Source organism: Cynara cardunculus (genome assembly GCF_001531365.2).
Source record: "Cynara cardunculus var. scolymus isolate 2C chromosome LG 10, CcrdV1, whole genome shotgun sequence".
NCBI lineage: Eukaryota > Viridiplantae > Streptophyta > Magnoliopsida > Asterales > Asteraceae > Cynara > Cynara cardunculus.
In genome coordinates, this window is record NC_037537.1 from 16,068,900 (window position 1) to 16,086,302 (window position 17,403).

The window sequence follows — 17,403 nt, forward strand, 5'->3', positions numbered from 1 at the left end:
GTTTTGAGTGTTTATCTTAAAACTCAAGTTTCTTGGTTTTTTGCTCTTGGTGTAAATCGTACACATTTGTGGAATCATTTAAATATATTGGATTTTAAACTGTCATACAATTTTTTTCATCGATAGCTTGTAATTGGAACCATAACTCTTATTTGTTAAAATTGTATTAATATGTAAAGACCAAGTGTAACCTATATCATCGTTAAATCTTATCTTATAAAACCAGTAGAACTTCAAAATTGTTAAAATTCATGGCTCCCGTCGCATTGCTCGGGTACACAACTAGTATATATATATATATATATATATATAGGGTTTATTTCAAATAGAACCTATCGTATTTGTACAACCAATGCAACCCAATAAATTGAAATATTTATGGAAATGATTAGTCTTCATTTATTATGATTTAAATATTTATGGAAGATGAATACAGTTCATTAATTATGATTAATACTTTATATTAGGAAATAATCAAAACCTCTATAAAATCACATATTAATCAAATGAAATGGACGGTTGAGATTGGATTGTATTGGTTGCACAAATGACAAAGGTTGTATAATAACCAACCTCTCTCTCTCTCTCTCTCTCTATATATATATATATACTAAAATTCATTCTCTCATAAACTTAAAATTTTATTCCAGGTTAAACAGGAATAAAAATTCATTTTTTCTCCCTATATCGTTGAGTTCCGGTGAGAAGGATAATTAAGAAGAGATCTTCACTTTTAGATCAATCATAATTGAAGATCAACATTAATGTGGTGCACTCAAAAGCACTATATCAATTCTCATGATAAATGTAATTAATGTGGTGGATGAGATTAAAAGTGATTTAAGTATCTAGATTTCTTCTTATATTTATCATTCACAAGATCTTTTGTGTATATATAATATATATATATATATATATATATATAAACACTAACACTATACATAGTGGGTTTATATATACACAAGACATGCACACCAAGTATGTATATACACACAACAAATATCACACACAACACCAAAAAAACCCTCCTGCAAAAAGCCCCATCTGGTGCAACTTCACCCACCTACTAAACACCCACATGCGGAATGCACTGTATATACATACGACTAATAATATTAATGGAAAAATATGTATACATAAGGTTCTTACATGCAACGTTTGTTCCTCGAGAAGGTGGGTCAGAGGTACGTTTAGGATCCATAAAAATTTGGGGGCTCGATTATTTTTATATATAATATATTTACATGTGATTTTAGAAAGTTTAAAGAATTATTTAATATGTTTTGAAATGTCCAATAACTTATTTGTTCCAAAAATTATGGACTTAATCATTCCAAATACTAAAGTCCATTGAGTTTTTTTTAACTTTTCTCTAATTTATAAATAATTATTGATTGGTTTTATGTTTAGAAATACTCGGAAAGTTTTTATATGAATTATTAGTATATTTTGAATTCAACGTTCTTTTTTTATGATAAAAACTATATATTGAAAGATTTTTCATATTTATTGAGGGCCTTTTCTACATCTCACCTAGGGTCTATAAAGTATTAGGAACGGGCCGAGGTATAGAAATTTATTGTTTTCAAATTTAATGTTTTTTGGGTCTGAAAATTTAAAGGGTTATGTTCTCGTGAGAATGAAAGTTATGACAAGAAAACTAAGAAAAGATTTCCACATTTAAGTCAATCGTAATTGAAGATTAACAATAATAAAACATACCAGATCAATTTCCATGAGAAACACAATTTATGAGGTGAGAAAGAAAAATGATCAAGGATCCAACCATGCAAATCTCTTCTTATTCTTCGTACTTAACTCCAATTCTCAAACAATCCTTCATCTAATCTAATGTAAAAAATACATATTAAAATTTTATGTTGTAAACCACATGTCTTGATATGTTTGGTACATAAGACATGACGGGACAAGACGGTACAAGACTTATTATTCCACATTTGATATGATATGTGACAAAATAGTAACTCACTGTTCACGTTTGATGTGGTATAACTAATAAGACAGGAAAAAAAAACTGGTTCAAAATGGGATAAGATAAGACAAAAAAAAAAACCTTTTTCTTATTCTGGAACAAGATGGAATAACAAAAGACAGAAACCAAAACGACGGTATAAAAGCAAAATTTGGGGCAACGATGCCCAAAAAACTCCATTTTCAAAACCCTCTAATGGTGCTTAGCAAAGGGTCTCGTGTTGAAGTAAGCAGTGACGACGCCGGATTCCAGGGTGCATGGTACGTTGCTACCTTGCTGGATAATGTAAATGTTCAAGAGTCCAAAAGTAAGGGGTCCAAACACAAGAGCAAACGTAGGAAGAAAATCGGTTATATTGTTAAGTATGATTCCTTGTTTCAAGAATGTAATTTGTCTGAGCATTTGATGGAAATCGTAGACCCTTCCTTCGTAAGACCTTTGCCTCCTCGCTATCCTCGCCGTAATAATGAGGTGGCGGAGGCGGAGGCGGAGGCGGAGGAGGTTGGTTGTGATTTTGAGCTATTTGACGTCGTAGATGCTTACCATTTAGATGGATGGTGGATCGGTGTGGTAACTAAGGTGATGATCGATGGCGAGTTTAAAAAGTATATCGTTTCGTTTGAAAGTCCTCCTGAGGAAGTTGAGTTTGAAAAGTCTGAGCTGCGACTTCACGTTGATTGGATTGACGGCCGTTGGCAGGTCCCACCAAAAAAGGTATATTTCGCTTTCAATCGCAGAAATTGATTACGGTTTTGCTCCCATTTTAAACCCAATTAGGTTATGTTTTTACTCAGGGATTTGGGTATTTGCTGGAAGAGCATTAGGGTTTATCATTAGGGTTTATGTTCGATTTCGATTGCTGATATCACTCTACCACATACATTGCTCAGAAACATCTTCATTCACACAAAGTGAGCGAACTATATGTGGTTTTGAATACACAAAGTTAGTAACTTGTATAACAACAAAAAAGGTTTGTGGGCTATTGCATTCATCTTTATATTCTATATGGTAACAGTTTCTTCGAATACAAAAGTCAAAATCGTATTTTCATTTCATATTTGAATACTAATTACTCGTTAACATCATGCAGACACTGGAGCATCAATCTGCCGTAATAAATGCTGCAGAAACACCAAAGTCCAATGATGATGCTCACTCAGGCTTCACCGCACCTTCTGAAGGAGCTATAATGACTGATCCAGATAACCCAACTGTTGGCCCTCAAATTTCTGCTAAAAAGAAGAGTGGTTCACAAAAAATAGCTGTGAGTTGAAGTTTCCTCTTACTGATTGTTGTTATGAACGGATGTCCATAGTCAAAATTTTCACCACTAACGAACGCAGGTAGCTCATGGGGAGACCGTCGGTGGACCAGATCTTTCAGTTACATATAATAGGAACAAGAGAGGTGAGAGAAACTCTCATGGTAAAAGATTCCAATCTTCCGCAGGTGTGAAAAACTTGGGTTAAATTTCTTTTATGCCCATTACGTGGGTCTCATCTCCGTTTATGATAACATAATTGAAATTGTGACCTTTTAACATAAAATTTGTATGAACAAAATGAATTGAATCTAATGTCACGTGGATTATGGAATATGGATTTATGGTATAGGTAGCAAGGGAAACACTGAAGTTGTGGTGCCTTTGTTGGGAGCTAGTGGATCAAAAGCGATACATCAAGATTCACTTCTCTTCGAGCAAGAAATAAGCATCACGGTAAGGATTTTTAGCACTCTGATGGAGTAGCATTTTCACTAACCAATTCACACATGGCAAGGAATGAATGATTAGCTTTTCAGTCACCATGCTTCTTTTGGATAAAAGAAAAAGAAAAAGGCTCGCTATGCTTGTAAGAATGAGCAATTTTGATAAACCTTGCCACCTATGGATATTTTTTGCATTTATATTTTCATATTTTTGCAAGAACAATGGTCTATTTGCATAAAGAAACCAACTACAATGGTTGGAAAAAGTAGCAACTTGATAAAAGATACGATGTTTGAGATTCTCATTTACATGATGTATGAAATCTAGATGCAAAGTTCTCTTCCATTTTTAGCACCAAAAGTTAAAGTGAAACTATAACGTCCTGCCGTTTTTTGGTCTAATTTTCAAACGTGGTTCCATTTCGGAACAAACCATGAAAGAAAACAGGACCCTGAAGTCTATAATCCATCAGTCCCAAAAAGGCCTCTGCTTTCAAATCTAAACAACTTTTTGGACAACTTTGCAGATGATTAGATACAAATTTAACATAAATAAACTTGGATTCTCGTCGGACAAATTTTGCTTTAGGTTTGATTTGTTTCTGGTTCTCAACAGGAAACTTGTGAAGCAGAGTCCGGTAAGATCCCCCAGAAAAGAAAGAGGGGTAGACCTCCAAGGTCACTGATTAAAATGCCAAATGATTTATTACAAGGTACAGAATAAAATAATTATTTTTCTTTCTATAACTTTAAATATTTAAAATAACAAATATGTAGTTGAGAAGCACGATAGAACCACTGTACTTTGTTATTAGCAAGTTTGAATGGCCTTGTCCTATGAACATATCGTATTTGGCATTCGAGTGTCGAACAAGCTAAAGTTTTAACCTCAAAATAAACAAGAAATATCCTCAGGCAAGGTACCATATATACCATCAATCTTCACGAATCCAACCACTCTACTCTTTAAGGTAGAGGACAGGTCTACTTATATCTCACCTAGACCCTACTTTCGAGAGTTGGTTTGGTTTGCATTAGTTTATAAACGGTGTTAGAATACAAGCCTGTTGGAAAGAAGAAACTAAAAATATCTATGTTTCAATGTACCTATTTCTTACTCCGTTTTTAGTTGCTTATTCTTTTTCACAAGTTGGAGTTCATGGAAACAGTTGCTCTATCCTTCGGGTGTGTACATCCTATTCCTTCTAGACCCTACTTTCGAGTGTAATATACGGGGTTCATTTGGTTTTTATAAAAGAGATGTTTTTTTTGGATGGAAGGAGTAGCATAAAGTGTAAGAGCTCTCTTTAATGTTGAATCTTGTGGCATGTAATGTATATATTCAGACAATCAAGAATCGGGGGAAAGGGTTTCTTCTGTCATTCATGAAATGACTACTGAACTTGATGAACAACCTCTATCTGTCTGGTATCAAGGGCTGCATCCAATGAAGGTTATGAAGAACACAGGTAAGCTAATTCGTTTCAATATGGGTTCCGTGTTTCTTGCACCTGCTTATATTTGTATGCTTTTGCTTACTTGTATTTATCTTTTATGCTTTTCTCTTTTCGTACATTTTACAAGCCGGGTAGAGGTTAGGTCTGCATACATACATCTTACCCCTCCCAGATCTCATCTTTGGGTGGGATATACTAGGTTTGTTTGGTTTGGTTTGGTTTGGTTTATCTTATCTTGGTTCTTGTTGGCATACTTAGGAGGTTCTCGTTGTAGTGCTCTTGACCACCGTGATGAACCAAGTGATGCATTGAATCCAGCCATAGTCAACAATCGTGAAATAACCAAATACCAACAAGAGTGGCCTTTCACCAAGCAGTCTCCAATCTGGGCCACCATTGAATCTCTTGAGTTATACCAGAATTCACCACAAAAGCCACACTTTTCTCTGTTAAAGAAGGTCAAAGAGGATTATCGTGAGGGTTTTGCCATCGCCCACATGGTGACATTTGCGAATGTGGTTCAAAGAACTTCGAAACTAAAGTTGGATGATGCCAATGACTTGCTCGAGAACAGTTTGAAAACTGTAGGCGACTTGGAGACTCATGGGTTTGACGTGGGTGCTGTACGAGCTCGTTTGAATGAATTACTATCTAGAAAAGCACAAGTAGGTGAGCTCAAGGATAAGTTGAAACAAGTCGAGACAGAACTCGAGAAGCAGAATGTTGAAAAGTCGAAAATCGATGAGCAAATCAATCAACTTGAAGGGGAAATGCAGGAGTTGCAAGAGAAACTGGTGGAGAGTGTGAAGAAGAAGAATGTGAAGGATGAGGAGATTATGATGTTGCAATCAAACTTGCATCTGGTTGGTAATCAAATCATGGATTTAAAGGTTGATTTTGAAAAACTTGCAGCAACCCCTTTGTAAGTTGTAGAACTTGTAGGTATGATCCACCTCTGCTGATGTACAAAAAATGGTTTTTTATCTTTCAATTCCCACTCTCTACTGTGTTGGAAGTAATGGTTAGTGGACATGTATGCTTACATCCCATCTATCCGGACTATACGTTCCACGAGACATTTAAAAATAACAGCTTGTTGCATGTACAACATTAGACTAGGAGGACAAGATGTGATTTTGAGTGGAACAAAAAAACCAAAATAAGTGGAATAAAAATCATGGTGGTGGAACAAGAGTTGTAAATTACTATGTCTATGTCGTCTGTCCATGTTAAATAAAACCTTAAAATAATATTTCACCGGCCTATCTCAGTCTTACCTGCCTGTATGTATGAAACACACCCTAATGCACAGGGAAGGGTTAGGGTTAGGGTCTTGGGGTCCTAGAAGAGCAATTGGAACAAATACAAAAAACAATTTGAATCTATTTTGGGCCATTTCGATGTTTGTTAAAAAGGTTATTTATTTCGATGTTTGTTTGTTAAAAAGGTTATTTTAAGTTGATGTGTGTGGAAAGAAATTAATAGAAAAAGGTTCAAGTGAAATGTAGACATGATTCTCGTAGACTACCTTAATCTTCTCTTCTCCTTCATCGTAGGGGTTGTTTATTAGGTAAGAATTACCGATCTCACTTATCTTACCAGGTAAGATCTTCTGCCAACAACATGATATAATAGACAACAATCTTACATGGTTTTAACTGTGTAAGAGTAATCACCCAATCAGGTAAAAATCTCGAGGCTTGCCATGCTTACCCTGTATGGTAAGTGACCGGTAAGTGTTTACCTGATCCGTGTTTAGTAAACAGTTCCTAGCCATTTCTAACAACAATAAACAACACCATCGTTTTAAATCTGATCTGGTTCACCTTTTGTATGTCACTACCAACCACCAAGTGCCATCAACTGTTCTAACAATAATTATTTCCGAACTGATCAAACCTTTCCATAATGAACCATCTCACATGAACATGTTCTTTTTCGATTTGTATCCTTCATCTATAGTTCACAATCGAGGTGGGCAAGAAAGATTTGCGACCCATTAAGGATTAGATCTAGGCCGGTTAATTTTGACTAGCTAAACATGGATCGATGGTAAGAGTCAATTCTTATTAAATATAACTCCTTTTTTGTTAGACTTAGGACCGTTTATTTACGGCTCAATGAATTTAATGTTCTAATTGACTTACTCACACATACGCTATAGGATATTTATTTACAACTTGATAAAAAAAAAGTCATGCTTATTCTCACCGTTAGAATATCTCTCTTGTCCGGATTAAGCAGCCAAAAATTATCTCTCCTACCCTTGTTAAAACACGCTCCATTCTCCACTTTTTTCCTATTGACCGATGATATTTAAATAGAATTATCCATGGACATGGTATATGTGTTTGTACTAGTTTTTTGTCCGATAATCTGTTCCATTATACTGTTTCATTCATTGTTTAAATTTTAAAAACTGTATTTAAAATTGGATTTTTAAGTATTACTTATTAATGATATTGGGATGATATCAATTAATTTATGATATTATGTTTTGATGTTTAAATAATTTTTTATATTTAAAAAATGTCAATTCAACTTGAAAATAAACAACACTTTGTCAAACAATGTCTAATTCATGTTGAGGGGTAAATCAGTCATTTTTGTTATTCAGGCTATTGAGTCAATAATACATTTTTATCCAGATAGACAAATAACTTAATCTATAGACGGCTTAATAGAAAATTTGGTAAACCAACTTCGGTTATTTGAGTAGTTGTTCAAGGATTGAAATTTGAAAAATCAATGCGTTACACGGAGTTATCATTCTCTTGGACCACATTTTGCAATTTTTGGACCATCTTTTTGTTATTTATCATTTTTCTCATTCTTAAAATCAAGCCCGACCTTGTGCATGTGCAGCCTGTGCGATCATACAGCGCATTAAAATCCAAAGGGGCATCAAATTTTTATATAGTATTAGTTTTGGGTTTTGAGATTTAATAATTTGAGATTAGTTTTAATTATAAACAGAGGGCCAACTGACCATACCTATTAATAACAAACCCAATGACTTGAATCGTTGACAATAGGATAGACGCATCACAGTTCACAAGATGATTGACTTTGACGATTTGAAATTGACGATTTCTATTGTTCTTTGAGTGTTTGAGTTTTTTGATTTTCGACGATGACGTTCCAGATCCAAAGGAAGACGATTAATAGTGACGAGTCTAACGACTGTCCATGGGACGGCGAATTTATCTTGATGATCAATCGATGCATTGCCGACTGCCCGATTATATATACTCTAATACATGATTGTCAATTAGACTCTCAAATCTCAATCCTACAAATCTAGATACAATCGAATGCATTGTATTTCTTCAAATTTCGATACTGGAACTGAAAATGGAATTGTGGAAGTCGTTTGCATTATTTCTGAAGCCAACGTATGATTTTTCTAACATAGTAATATTTAATTGATTAATTTTGACATTATACATTCATTGTATTTCCAATTGATACAAGTTATCATCTTATGGTAATAGTTGCTGACTTGCTGAATGTTGAATATGAAAAAGTAATTGATATATTTGCTTCAAGAAATGCGCGAAGACATCGTTTTAGGTGTTATATTTATATTTTGTAATTTGGGGTTTTGGTTTTTATGTCCCCCTTTGTATTTTTCATGTTAATTAATAAAATTCGACGTAAGGTTGAAATGCCTAGCTTGAATAGGTTCGAAACCCTTTAGTAAAATCGTATCTTTCGTCGTTTCATTTGCTTAAAAAATAGGCACAAGAGCATTTTTTAGGATCTTCGCACAGGACACCAAAAACCTCAGGAACGACACTGATTAAAATGTAGAGTAAAGTTCAAATTTGGTCCTTAACGTAAAAAATTTCAATCTTATCATCCTTAAATTTCAAAATTTTCTCATGTTTGTCATTTCGCAATGAATTTCATCATTCAGTCTAACGATCGTTAACCTTTTCCATTAAGTCCAGTTAAAGGAAGGATATTTTTCATTTTTCTTAATATTTATCTTCTTCATGTTCTGCTTTACCAAGAACGTCAAGAAAACCCCTAAAACCTAAATCTAAAATCATAAATCAAAATTCTAAATTTGGATCTAAACCAAAACCAACTTTGTAAGTGAAAGATCATCTTCTAATGAACATCACTAGCACCCCCCCCATTGGCAACAATCATGGTAGCGGCGGAGGGTATGAAGGTGGCGACAGTGGAAATTTTTACCCAAACCCTAATTACTCTTATCAATCTCGAAACCCTTATCATTAACATCAATTTTGGCAGCAACCCCAGTTAAGGCAGAGGCAACATGACGTACAACAACAAAATCATCCGCAACAATAACGATGGCTAAGACCAAGTCCTAATGCATCTGCTTCTTGTGCTGCTAATGTTATTGTCAAAGTTGAGAAATCCATACATTCAGATGGCTACGTCAATTAGGGGTGCTCACGGTCCGGGTTGATCGGTTTGGAGCCGTTTTAACAACCCAACCCAATGTTGGCGGTTTGAAAATTGTCAACCCAACCCAATCCAAACAAAAGTTCAACCCAACCAACCCAATCCGTTCGGGTTGATCGGGTTATGTTTAAACAATGTAAAATCACATAAAAATAAAAGAAACTTTTCTTTGAAATACGACCGACCATTCAAGATAATATGCAAGTTTATCAAATATTTAGATATTACAATAAAAATGTTTAAACCAAATGATAATACATCAATCAACAACAATAGTTTTAGACGTTTCCAACCCCGATGCTTTCACTTTCTTGACGTTGAGGTTGGTCATGTCATGATTGTCATCTACAATTCAAAGCTAAAGTTAAGGTCGGGTTCCTCGGGTTGTCGGGTTGGGTCGGGTTTTTTTGGGCCTGACCCGATTCCAACCCAATAAGGTCGGGTTGGCTAATTTTTTTTATCGATCATGCATCGGGTTACCTCGGGCTGGGTTTTTTTTTTTAAATTCGGGTTGGGTTGGTCGGGTTCATCGGGTTTTTGAGCACCCCTAACGTCAATGTAAGGAGATTGGGGGACGATGAGGGGATCTCAGTGAGGGGGTTTTAGTGTTTGAGGTTTCGATATATATCATGTTCGAGGGAAACAAATGAGGTTTTTCATTTAACTTTTAGGTTTATTTAGGTAGCTTTTGGTATCCAAACATGATTGGATAAGATTGAAGATGACAAAACTGGATATGATTGAACATGACAGAATTAAATAGTATAAATGTCTGCCTAATGTTTGGTACGACTAGAACTAGACGAGACATAACTAGACAAGTTGTCTCAAAAGTTATTTGATGATTCTTATATCATATAATAGTTAGACTTGGTGGGTTTACACCCCACCTACTTAGGAATTACACCCCACCAAATACCCCTATCTATAAGTAATAATTACTTAATCATTATTAATTACTTTTTATTTTTTTATTTTATTTACTTGTAATCATTGTTCAATAATTTTTATATTTTATATTTTCTCAAAACAWGTATTATATATTATTATTATCACTACCATTAACTTTTTTTTATTAGTAATAAATATATGGTTATTAAAACTATCCTTTTTAATTGTTATTATTAAAATTAGACCCTTTATCTTTACACAGTACTACAAATTCAGTTATTCAAAATTTAAAATGTAAGTTGTTAGTAATAAACAAATCAGCAGTTTTAATGTTTCAATTAATTTTCAATTAAATTTCAGATTTAAAATTTAAATAATAAAATAAGCAAATTACTAGCGAATTAACATATTTAAATTTTTAATTCTGAAATCTAATTGAAAATTAATTGAAGCATTGAAACTGTTGATTTGTTTATTACTAACAACTTATATTTTAAAATTTGAATAATTGAATTTGTAGTACTGTGTAAAGATAAATGATCTAATTTTAATAATAACAATTAAAAATGATAGTTTTAATAATAATATTATTTATTACTAATAAAAAAGAGTTAATGGTAGTGATAATATATAGGGAAAAGTACAATAAAAACCAATGAACTTTCTTGTTTGGAATGATTAAGTCCTTGAACTTTTTTTTGGAACAAATAAGTCCTTNTTTTATTATTTTATTTACTTGTAATCATTGATCAATAATTTTTATATTTTATATTTTAATTGTTATTATTAAAATTAGACCATTTATCTTTACACATTACTACAAATTCAATTATTCAAATTTTAAAATATAAGTTGTTAGTAATAAACAAATCAACAGTTTCAATGCTTCAATTAATTTTCAATTAGATTTTAGATTTAAAAATTTAAATAATAAAATAAGCAAATTACTAGCAAATTAACAAATCTTTAATTAATCAAAATTGCTTAAAGATATGTTATATTAAACTTTATAAGTTTGACTATAAATGTTCAATCATCTAAAACAACATAGTCTAATGTATCATTGGATTCTTGGTGGTAACTTATTATTAAAAAAAAAAAGTAAAAACATATAGCAACTATAATAACTTTCGAAAATAGAGAGTAAAGATTACAATCACGAAAATGTTACATTTGTTGACTTGAATACATGTCTTCCCATGCAGATGCCCTATCAATCCTATACCTCCTCCATTGTGGGTGAGTTGACGGTATTGGATAAAGCGGAAAGCACGTAGAACTACCTACCATGGATATGAATACAACCGGTCTCCTATAAAATGAAGTGATAACTAACCCTGTATCTGGCATAGACATCCATTTATCCATTGGGGCAAAACCAGTTCCCGAAAAATCCACGGTCTTCCAAATGTAATTAAAGCCTGTAGAAGTCAATATATCCGTGTAATCTTGCTCGTGATACCTTAACTTTTGTAACAACTCTTGTCGAATTACAGGCCACATATTTTCATCGAGACCAAGGCCGACGACAACTGACCGAAATCCACAGTTTCCATCACCTTTGACATTATTTAAACGTCTGATATAGCGATGAAAAATATTTGGAATATGATCGAGTAAAGGGTTTGTCATAGGTTCTTGGTTTGGGACTTCCATAGTTGGCTCTTCATCTAAATCCACAAACAAACTATGTCTCACCGGCTCCTCATTTAGATCTGGGATCGGATCGCGGTCATAATTTGTTTGATAGTTCGTATAACAACTATGTCTTTCCGGTTCGACGTTCAAATCAACCCCAAAAAACCTCGCTGACTGGCTACGTGTTCGTGAATCTTTACTCTTAGGAGGAGCATGTCTTTGTTGTTGTGCTTTCAAACTCGGTCGTCCACGAGTGTTTCTCTTAACCGTGGGCGCTTTCATGGTAGTTTTACTTGGATTGAATATGTCAACCAACTTTCTTAGGAAACTTCTTTTTCCAGCTTCAGACTGCTTGTTGAAATGCTCTTTAAAATGGTTTACTTCTACGTCGCAACAAATATTGTCACTTTTGAAAGATGTTACCGGTGAAATATTTAGCGTTCTCCAGAATATATCTATTGAATCCAAGGGAATACATTCACCTGCATATACAAATATATTTTGTTTTAAATGTTGAAATATAAAGACTTAAAACTATTAAATCAATCATGAGTAATTGTATATACGAACCTGAATTTACATACACTGAAAGTCTGCAAGCACACGGTAACCCACAACTGCTATGTAGTTGACAACCACAAGTTGAGGAATCTAGTTGAAAACCATTCGATCGATTAATCTCTTTCACCATCAAATCAAGAGTTTCATTTGAGACGAAACCCGTTAGTAAACTGAAGCATGGTATATTGTGTTTGTGATAACGAGAAATTTCACTTCTCCCAAAACTTTATTTGATTCCTACGAGTTGTGACTCTACGATCTTATTAATACAAACAACAAATTTATCCAGAGTGTAACTTTGATGATACATGTAATTCTTGAACTTAGCATGTTGGCTCTCAACTCTGTTGGTAGTGCAATTTCCAAAGTTCAAACATTGGTCAATCAAAGCAGAGACAAAATGGTTTTTATATTTGTCTAACCAGTTATCATGTATGTATCTTAAAACACCTGAAATGATTAAAAAAACAAGTATTAGAAAGAAATATAAATATTTGATAGAAAATTAAGTACTATATAGAAAAATAAATATTGTATAGAAAAATAAATAATGTAAAAGACTTACGGGGTATTTTGACAACATTGTTCGAAGTTTCTCATAGTTTTCCGTGTACGACATCCACGTTGGAGAATCTATAAGCAACTTCCACGCCGATTGAAAAAGGTTCCAATCATGTTGCGACCTAATAGTTTGTTTGCAATTCTTCAAAATATTTTGATCGATGTGCCATCTACAAAGTAAATGATTGGTGTGCGGAAAAACTCTTTCGCACGCTTTCATGAGAGCCAACTCTCTATCCGTTACTATAACACGTGGGTGCATGCACTCATTTAGCGTCACGTTTAGCTGCTCCAATGCTCATTTATAATTGTCCATCTTTTCTTCACTTATAAATGGGTGCATGCACTCATTTAGCATCACCTTTGTTGTTCTTATGGGATAGTTATTTGTTCGACAAGATTGATTCCTTCTCCGGCAAGAATTATCTTATTGTGGCTGGACGTTGGCGCCCCAACGGTGCTACCTTGGGCATTTGTAATATTTATGCGCCGCAAGACTCTAGTGAAAGGCTGGGTTATGGTCTAAACTTTCGAACTTGTTGGAGTCCATAGCTGTGGATGCTTGGCTCTGTTGTGGTGACTTCAATGCTGTCAGACGCCCGGATAGATGACTTGGGTCTGACTTTGATTCTGGCAGTGCTTTGGATTTTAACAATTTCATATCTTCTAATGGGCTTTTAGATCTCAATATGGGGGGTCGTAAATTCACAAGAAAAAGTGTTGACGGTAGCAAATGATGTAAGTTGGACCGATTTTTGGTCTCCCCGAATTTCCTTGACGTCTGGCCTAAAGCTTCGGTGGTTGCTTTACCGTTTTTATATTCGGACCACTGCTCCGTTTTATAAGACGGATGTGGAGAGGATTTCGATCTTGTTCCTTTTAAATTATATAATTCTTGGCTTCATGATGCTGATTTTGTGCAGTTGGTTAAGGATGGATGGATCAAGAACACTAATGTGGATGCGGACAATAACAACATTAAGCTTTTCATGTCCAAACTCAAACATTTGAAATATGCCATTAAGGCCTGGAGGAAAGCTAAAATGGAGTTGAGAAAAGCTGAGAAAATTGCCCTCAGATCAAAAATCGATGATTTTGATGCTCGTGTCATGAACAGAGTTCTTACAGATGCAGACGTGCATGCCAGAGCTGATGCGATGAAGCGTGTATTAGAAATTGACGAAGCAGAGCTCTGTGATCTTAAGCAAAAGGCGAAAGCGAGGTGGGACCTTAAGGTGACGAGAACACTCGATTCTTTGACGGGATTCTCAGAAGTAAGTACAGCCGATCGAACATTCTTGGTATAAATGAAAACGGCAACTGGATTAGAGACCCTATTCACACTAAAAATTCGGCCTACGAATTCTTTAAGCGTAAGTTCTCGGAAGATGTGGCTTGCCGACCGAAATTCAGAAGTGATCTATTCAATAAATTATCGTCCCAACAGAAGAATTTGCTTGAAATGTCGTTTTCTTTGGAGGAAATTGAAGCGACTGTTTGGAGTTGTGGTAACGAAAGAGCCCCGGGTCCCGACGGTTACTCTTTCGCTTTCTTTAAAATTTTTTGGGATATTCTCAGTGATGATAATTTCAAGGCAGTCAAATCCTTTGAACATAATGCGGTTTTAAGACGAGGATGCAATGCTTCGTTCATCACTCTGGTCCCGAAGGTATGTGATCCTACCTCTTTCAAAGATTATAGACTGATTAACTTAATTGGTTGTGTTTGTAAGATCATTTCTAAGGTTTTATCGGAAAGACTGAAAGGAGTTTTGGAGTCGATTATTGGCATAGAGCAATCGACCTTCATCAAAGGTCGTTGTATTCTGGACGGCCCGTTGATTGTTAATGAATTAGCTTTCTAGGCGAAGAAGTCGAAACGGAAAGTTCTGATTTTTAAAGCTAATTTTGAAAAAGCATTTGATAACCTGAACTGGGGTTTTTTAGATGATGTTATGAACCAGATGGGGTTTGGTCTCACATGGAGGAAGTAGATTCGTGGGTTACTCTCAAATGCGAGTGTCTTTATTCTTGTTAATGGTAGTCCATCGGGCGAATTCTTAATGGAAAAGGGGGTGAGGCAAGGCGACCCACTTGCCCCATTCCTCTTCATCATTGCTATGGAGGCCCTCCATGTTGCTATGTTGGAAGCCCGGTTTAAAGGCCTCTTCTCTGGCATTTCTCTTCCCCGTGGCGGCCCCGTCTTAGAGCTTCTCCAATTCGCTGACGATGTTGTCTTTCTGGGGGATTGGTCCTTGTCTAATGGGACTATTCTTATTCGTCTGTTAAGGTGTTTTTTCTTATCATCCAGCTTAAAAATTAATCTTCATAAAAGTTGCCTTTATGGTATTGGGACTACGGAAGGGAGTCCGGTTTTCTTGCTCGGAGAATGTATTGTAAGTCTGCGTCGTTACCTTTCATGTATTTGGGCCTTCAGGTGGGTGCTCAAATGAGTAGGCGTTGTAATTGGTCTAAGTTGATTTCTAAGTTTCATGAGAAGCTTTCCTCTTGGAAGGCTAAGGCTCTATCCTTCGGTGGCCGGAAGATCCTCTGCAAGTCGATTCTAGGTAGTTTGGGAGTCTATTTTCTTTCTCTCTTTAAGGCTCCCGATTGTGTGATTAACTCTCTTGAGACATCAGGAAAAAATTCTTATGGGGTGAAGGTACCCATGGAAGGAAGATTACTTGGATTAGATGGAGTGTTACTTGTAACTCGATGAATAAGGGTGGTATTAGAATAGGCAGTCTAAATAAAGGTGCTTAACTGGAGTCTTATTGGGAAATGGTGGTCACGATTCCTCACTGACGAGGATAGTTTATGGAAAAACTGCATCAAGTCTTTCCATGGCGTGGATGGTGGTTTATTTCGAGATGGTAGTAGGAAGTCGGGGGTATGGGGTGCGATCACGAAGTGGAACTCTCTTTTGAGTAAAGTGGGTCTTCAATTTAACAACTTCTGGTCATTGGATTCAAGTGGCAACCGTGTTTGGTCTTTCTCTGACGATGGTGTATTCAAGGTTAAGACGTGTAGGAAAAAAATTGAGGAGCGTGTTCTTCAATCGGATCACAGGTGTACGTTGTGGAACAAATCTGTTTCAGGTAAAGTTAATATGCTTTTCTGGCGCTTATCCAAATCTAGGCTGCCCACTAGATGCAATCTATAATTAGAGGTATTCGTATGGAGTCGTGTATGTGTCCGTCCTGCCTTTGTCATCCAGAAACGGAAAATCACTTATTTTTTGGATGCTCCACGACTAAAGAAATTGGCGCGCTTGTAAAAAATTGGTGGCCGGAGTTTCCTTTTCAAGCTACTAATTTGGCAGAGTTCATTGCGGCGGCAAAGTTCCCGTTCAAAGGCAAGAAGACGGCTGAGGCTATGGAGGTGATTCTCTTGGTGTTCATTTGGCTTACTTGGGCTAATCGTAATGATCTCGTTCATAACAAACCTGCTAAAATGCTGAAGGTGATTTTCAAAGATAACGTTCTCTTCTCCTTCAATTGGCTTAAGGTTAGATCAAAAAATTGTAAACATCTTGATTGGAACCTTTAGTGTAGTAGCCCGTTGAGGGCGGTTTTGTATCCGCTAGCGGCTTGCTAGCTGGTTGTTTTTTGGTTTTATAATATCGGTCGTTCCAAGAAAAAAGATAAGTTTATTCAAAGTCAAAACCATAGAAAAATAAAAATAAATAAATGAGGGGTACTTTCTCCCATCACGAGGCAGCATTATAGGGAAATTAAAAAAATAAATGTATTGTTGATCCTCTCTCAGTGATTTGATGATAATCCCTTTTTCCGTTCACGTGGTATTTGTGTTTCTGTATTTTCAGTTCCAGCGATCATCACTGAGTATGTTTAGTGATCGCTGAAGAACTTGCATTGTAAATTCATCAGAGACAACAATACTTCAAGAAGACAACACTCACACCAAAGAACCTTCAGCGAACGTCNGGCATATCAATTGCAGGTGGTGTTGAGGGAGTCGAAGTAGAAAAAAGAAGAGAGTATGAGAGAAAGGGAAGAAGAAAAAGATGGTGAGAGTGTGACTGGAGCCGAAAAAGAAGAACAAGCTCCATCCCAAACTGATATACTTAGCCGGGTAACCACATCTACTACTGACATTCATACGTTGAATGTTGGTATTGAACAAGACATAG

At 35.4% G+C, this 17,403-nt stretch overlaps 1 protein-coding gene across 1 annotated transcript; it reads left to right on the plus strand.

The window, feature by feature from the left end:
* Positions 1-2,155: 2,155 nt before the first annotated feature.
* On the plus strand, positions 2,156-6,214 carry LOC112520029 (DUF724 domain-containing protein 3-like). The gene is made up of 7 exons (XM_025128334.1): positions 2,156-2,707; positions 3,087-3,260; positions 3,340-3,445; positions 3,610-3,713; positions 4,320-4,416; positions 5,050-5,172; positions 5,419-6,214. The coding sequence occupies exons 1-7, from the start codon at positions 2,156-2,158 to the stop codon at positions 6,084-6,086; spliced, it is 1,824 nt and encodes a 607-aa protein (XP_024984102.1). The 3' UTR covers positions 6,087-6,214.
* The last annotated feature ends 11,189 nt before the right edge of the window (positions 6,215-17,403 follow it).

Coding starts and splice junctions, on each gene's coding strand:
- LOC112520029 (XM_025128334.1), top strand. CDS start 2,156: ATGCCCAAAAAACTCCATTTTCAAAACCCTCTAATGGTGCTTAGCAAA. Junction 3,261..3,339: donor GTGGTTCACAAAAAATAGCT/GTGAGTTGAAGT, acceptor TAACGAACGCAG/GTAGCTCATGGGGAGACCGT. Junction 5,173..5,418: donor GAAGGTTATGAAGAACACAG/GTAAGCTAATTC, acceptor TGGCATACTTAG/GAGGTTCTCGTTGTAGTGCT.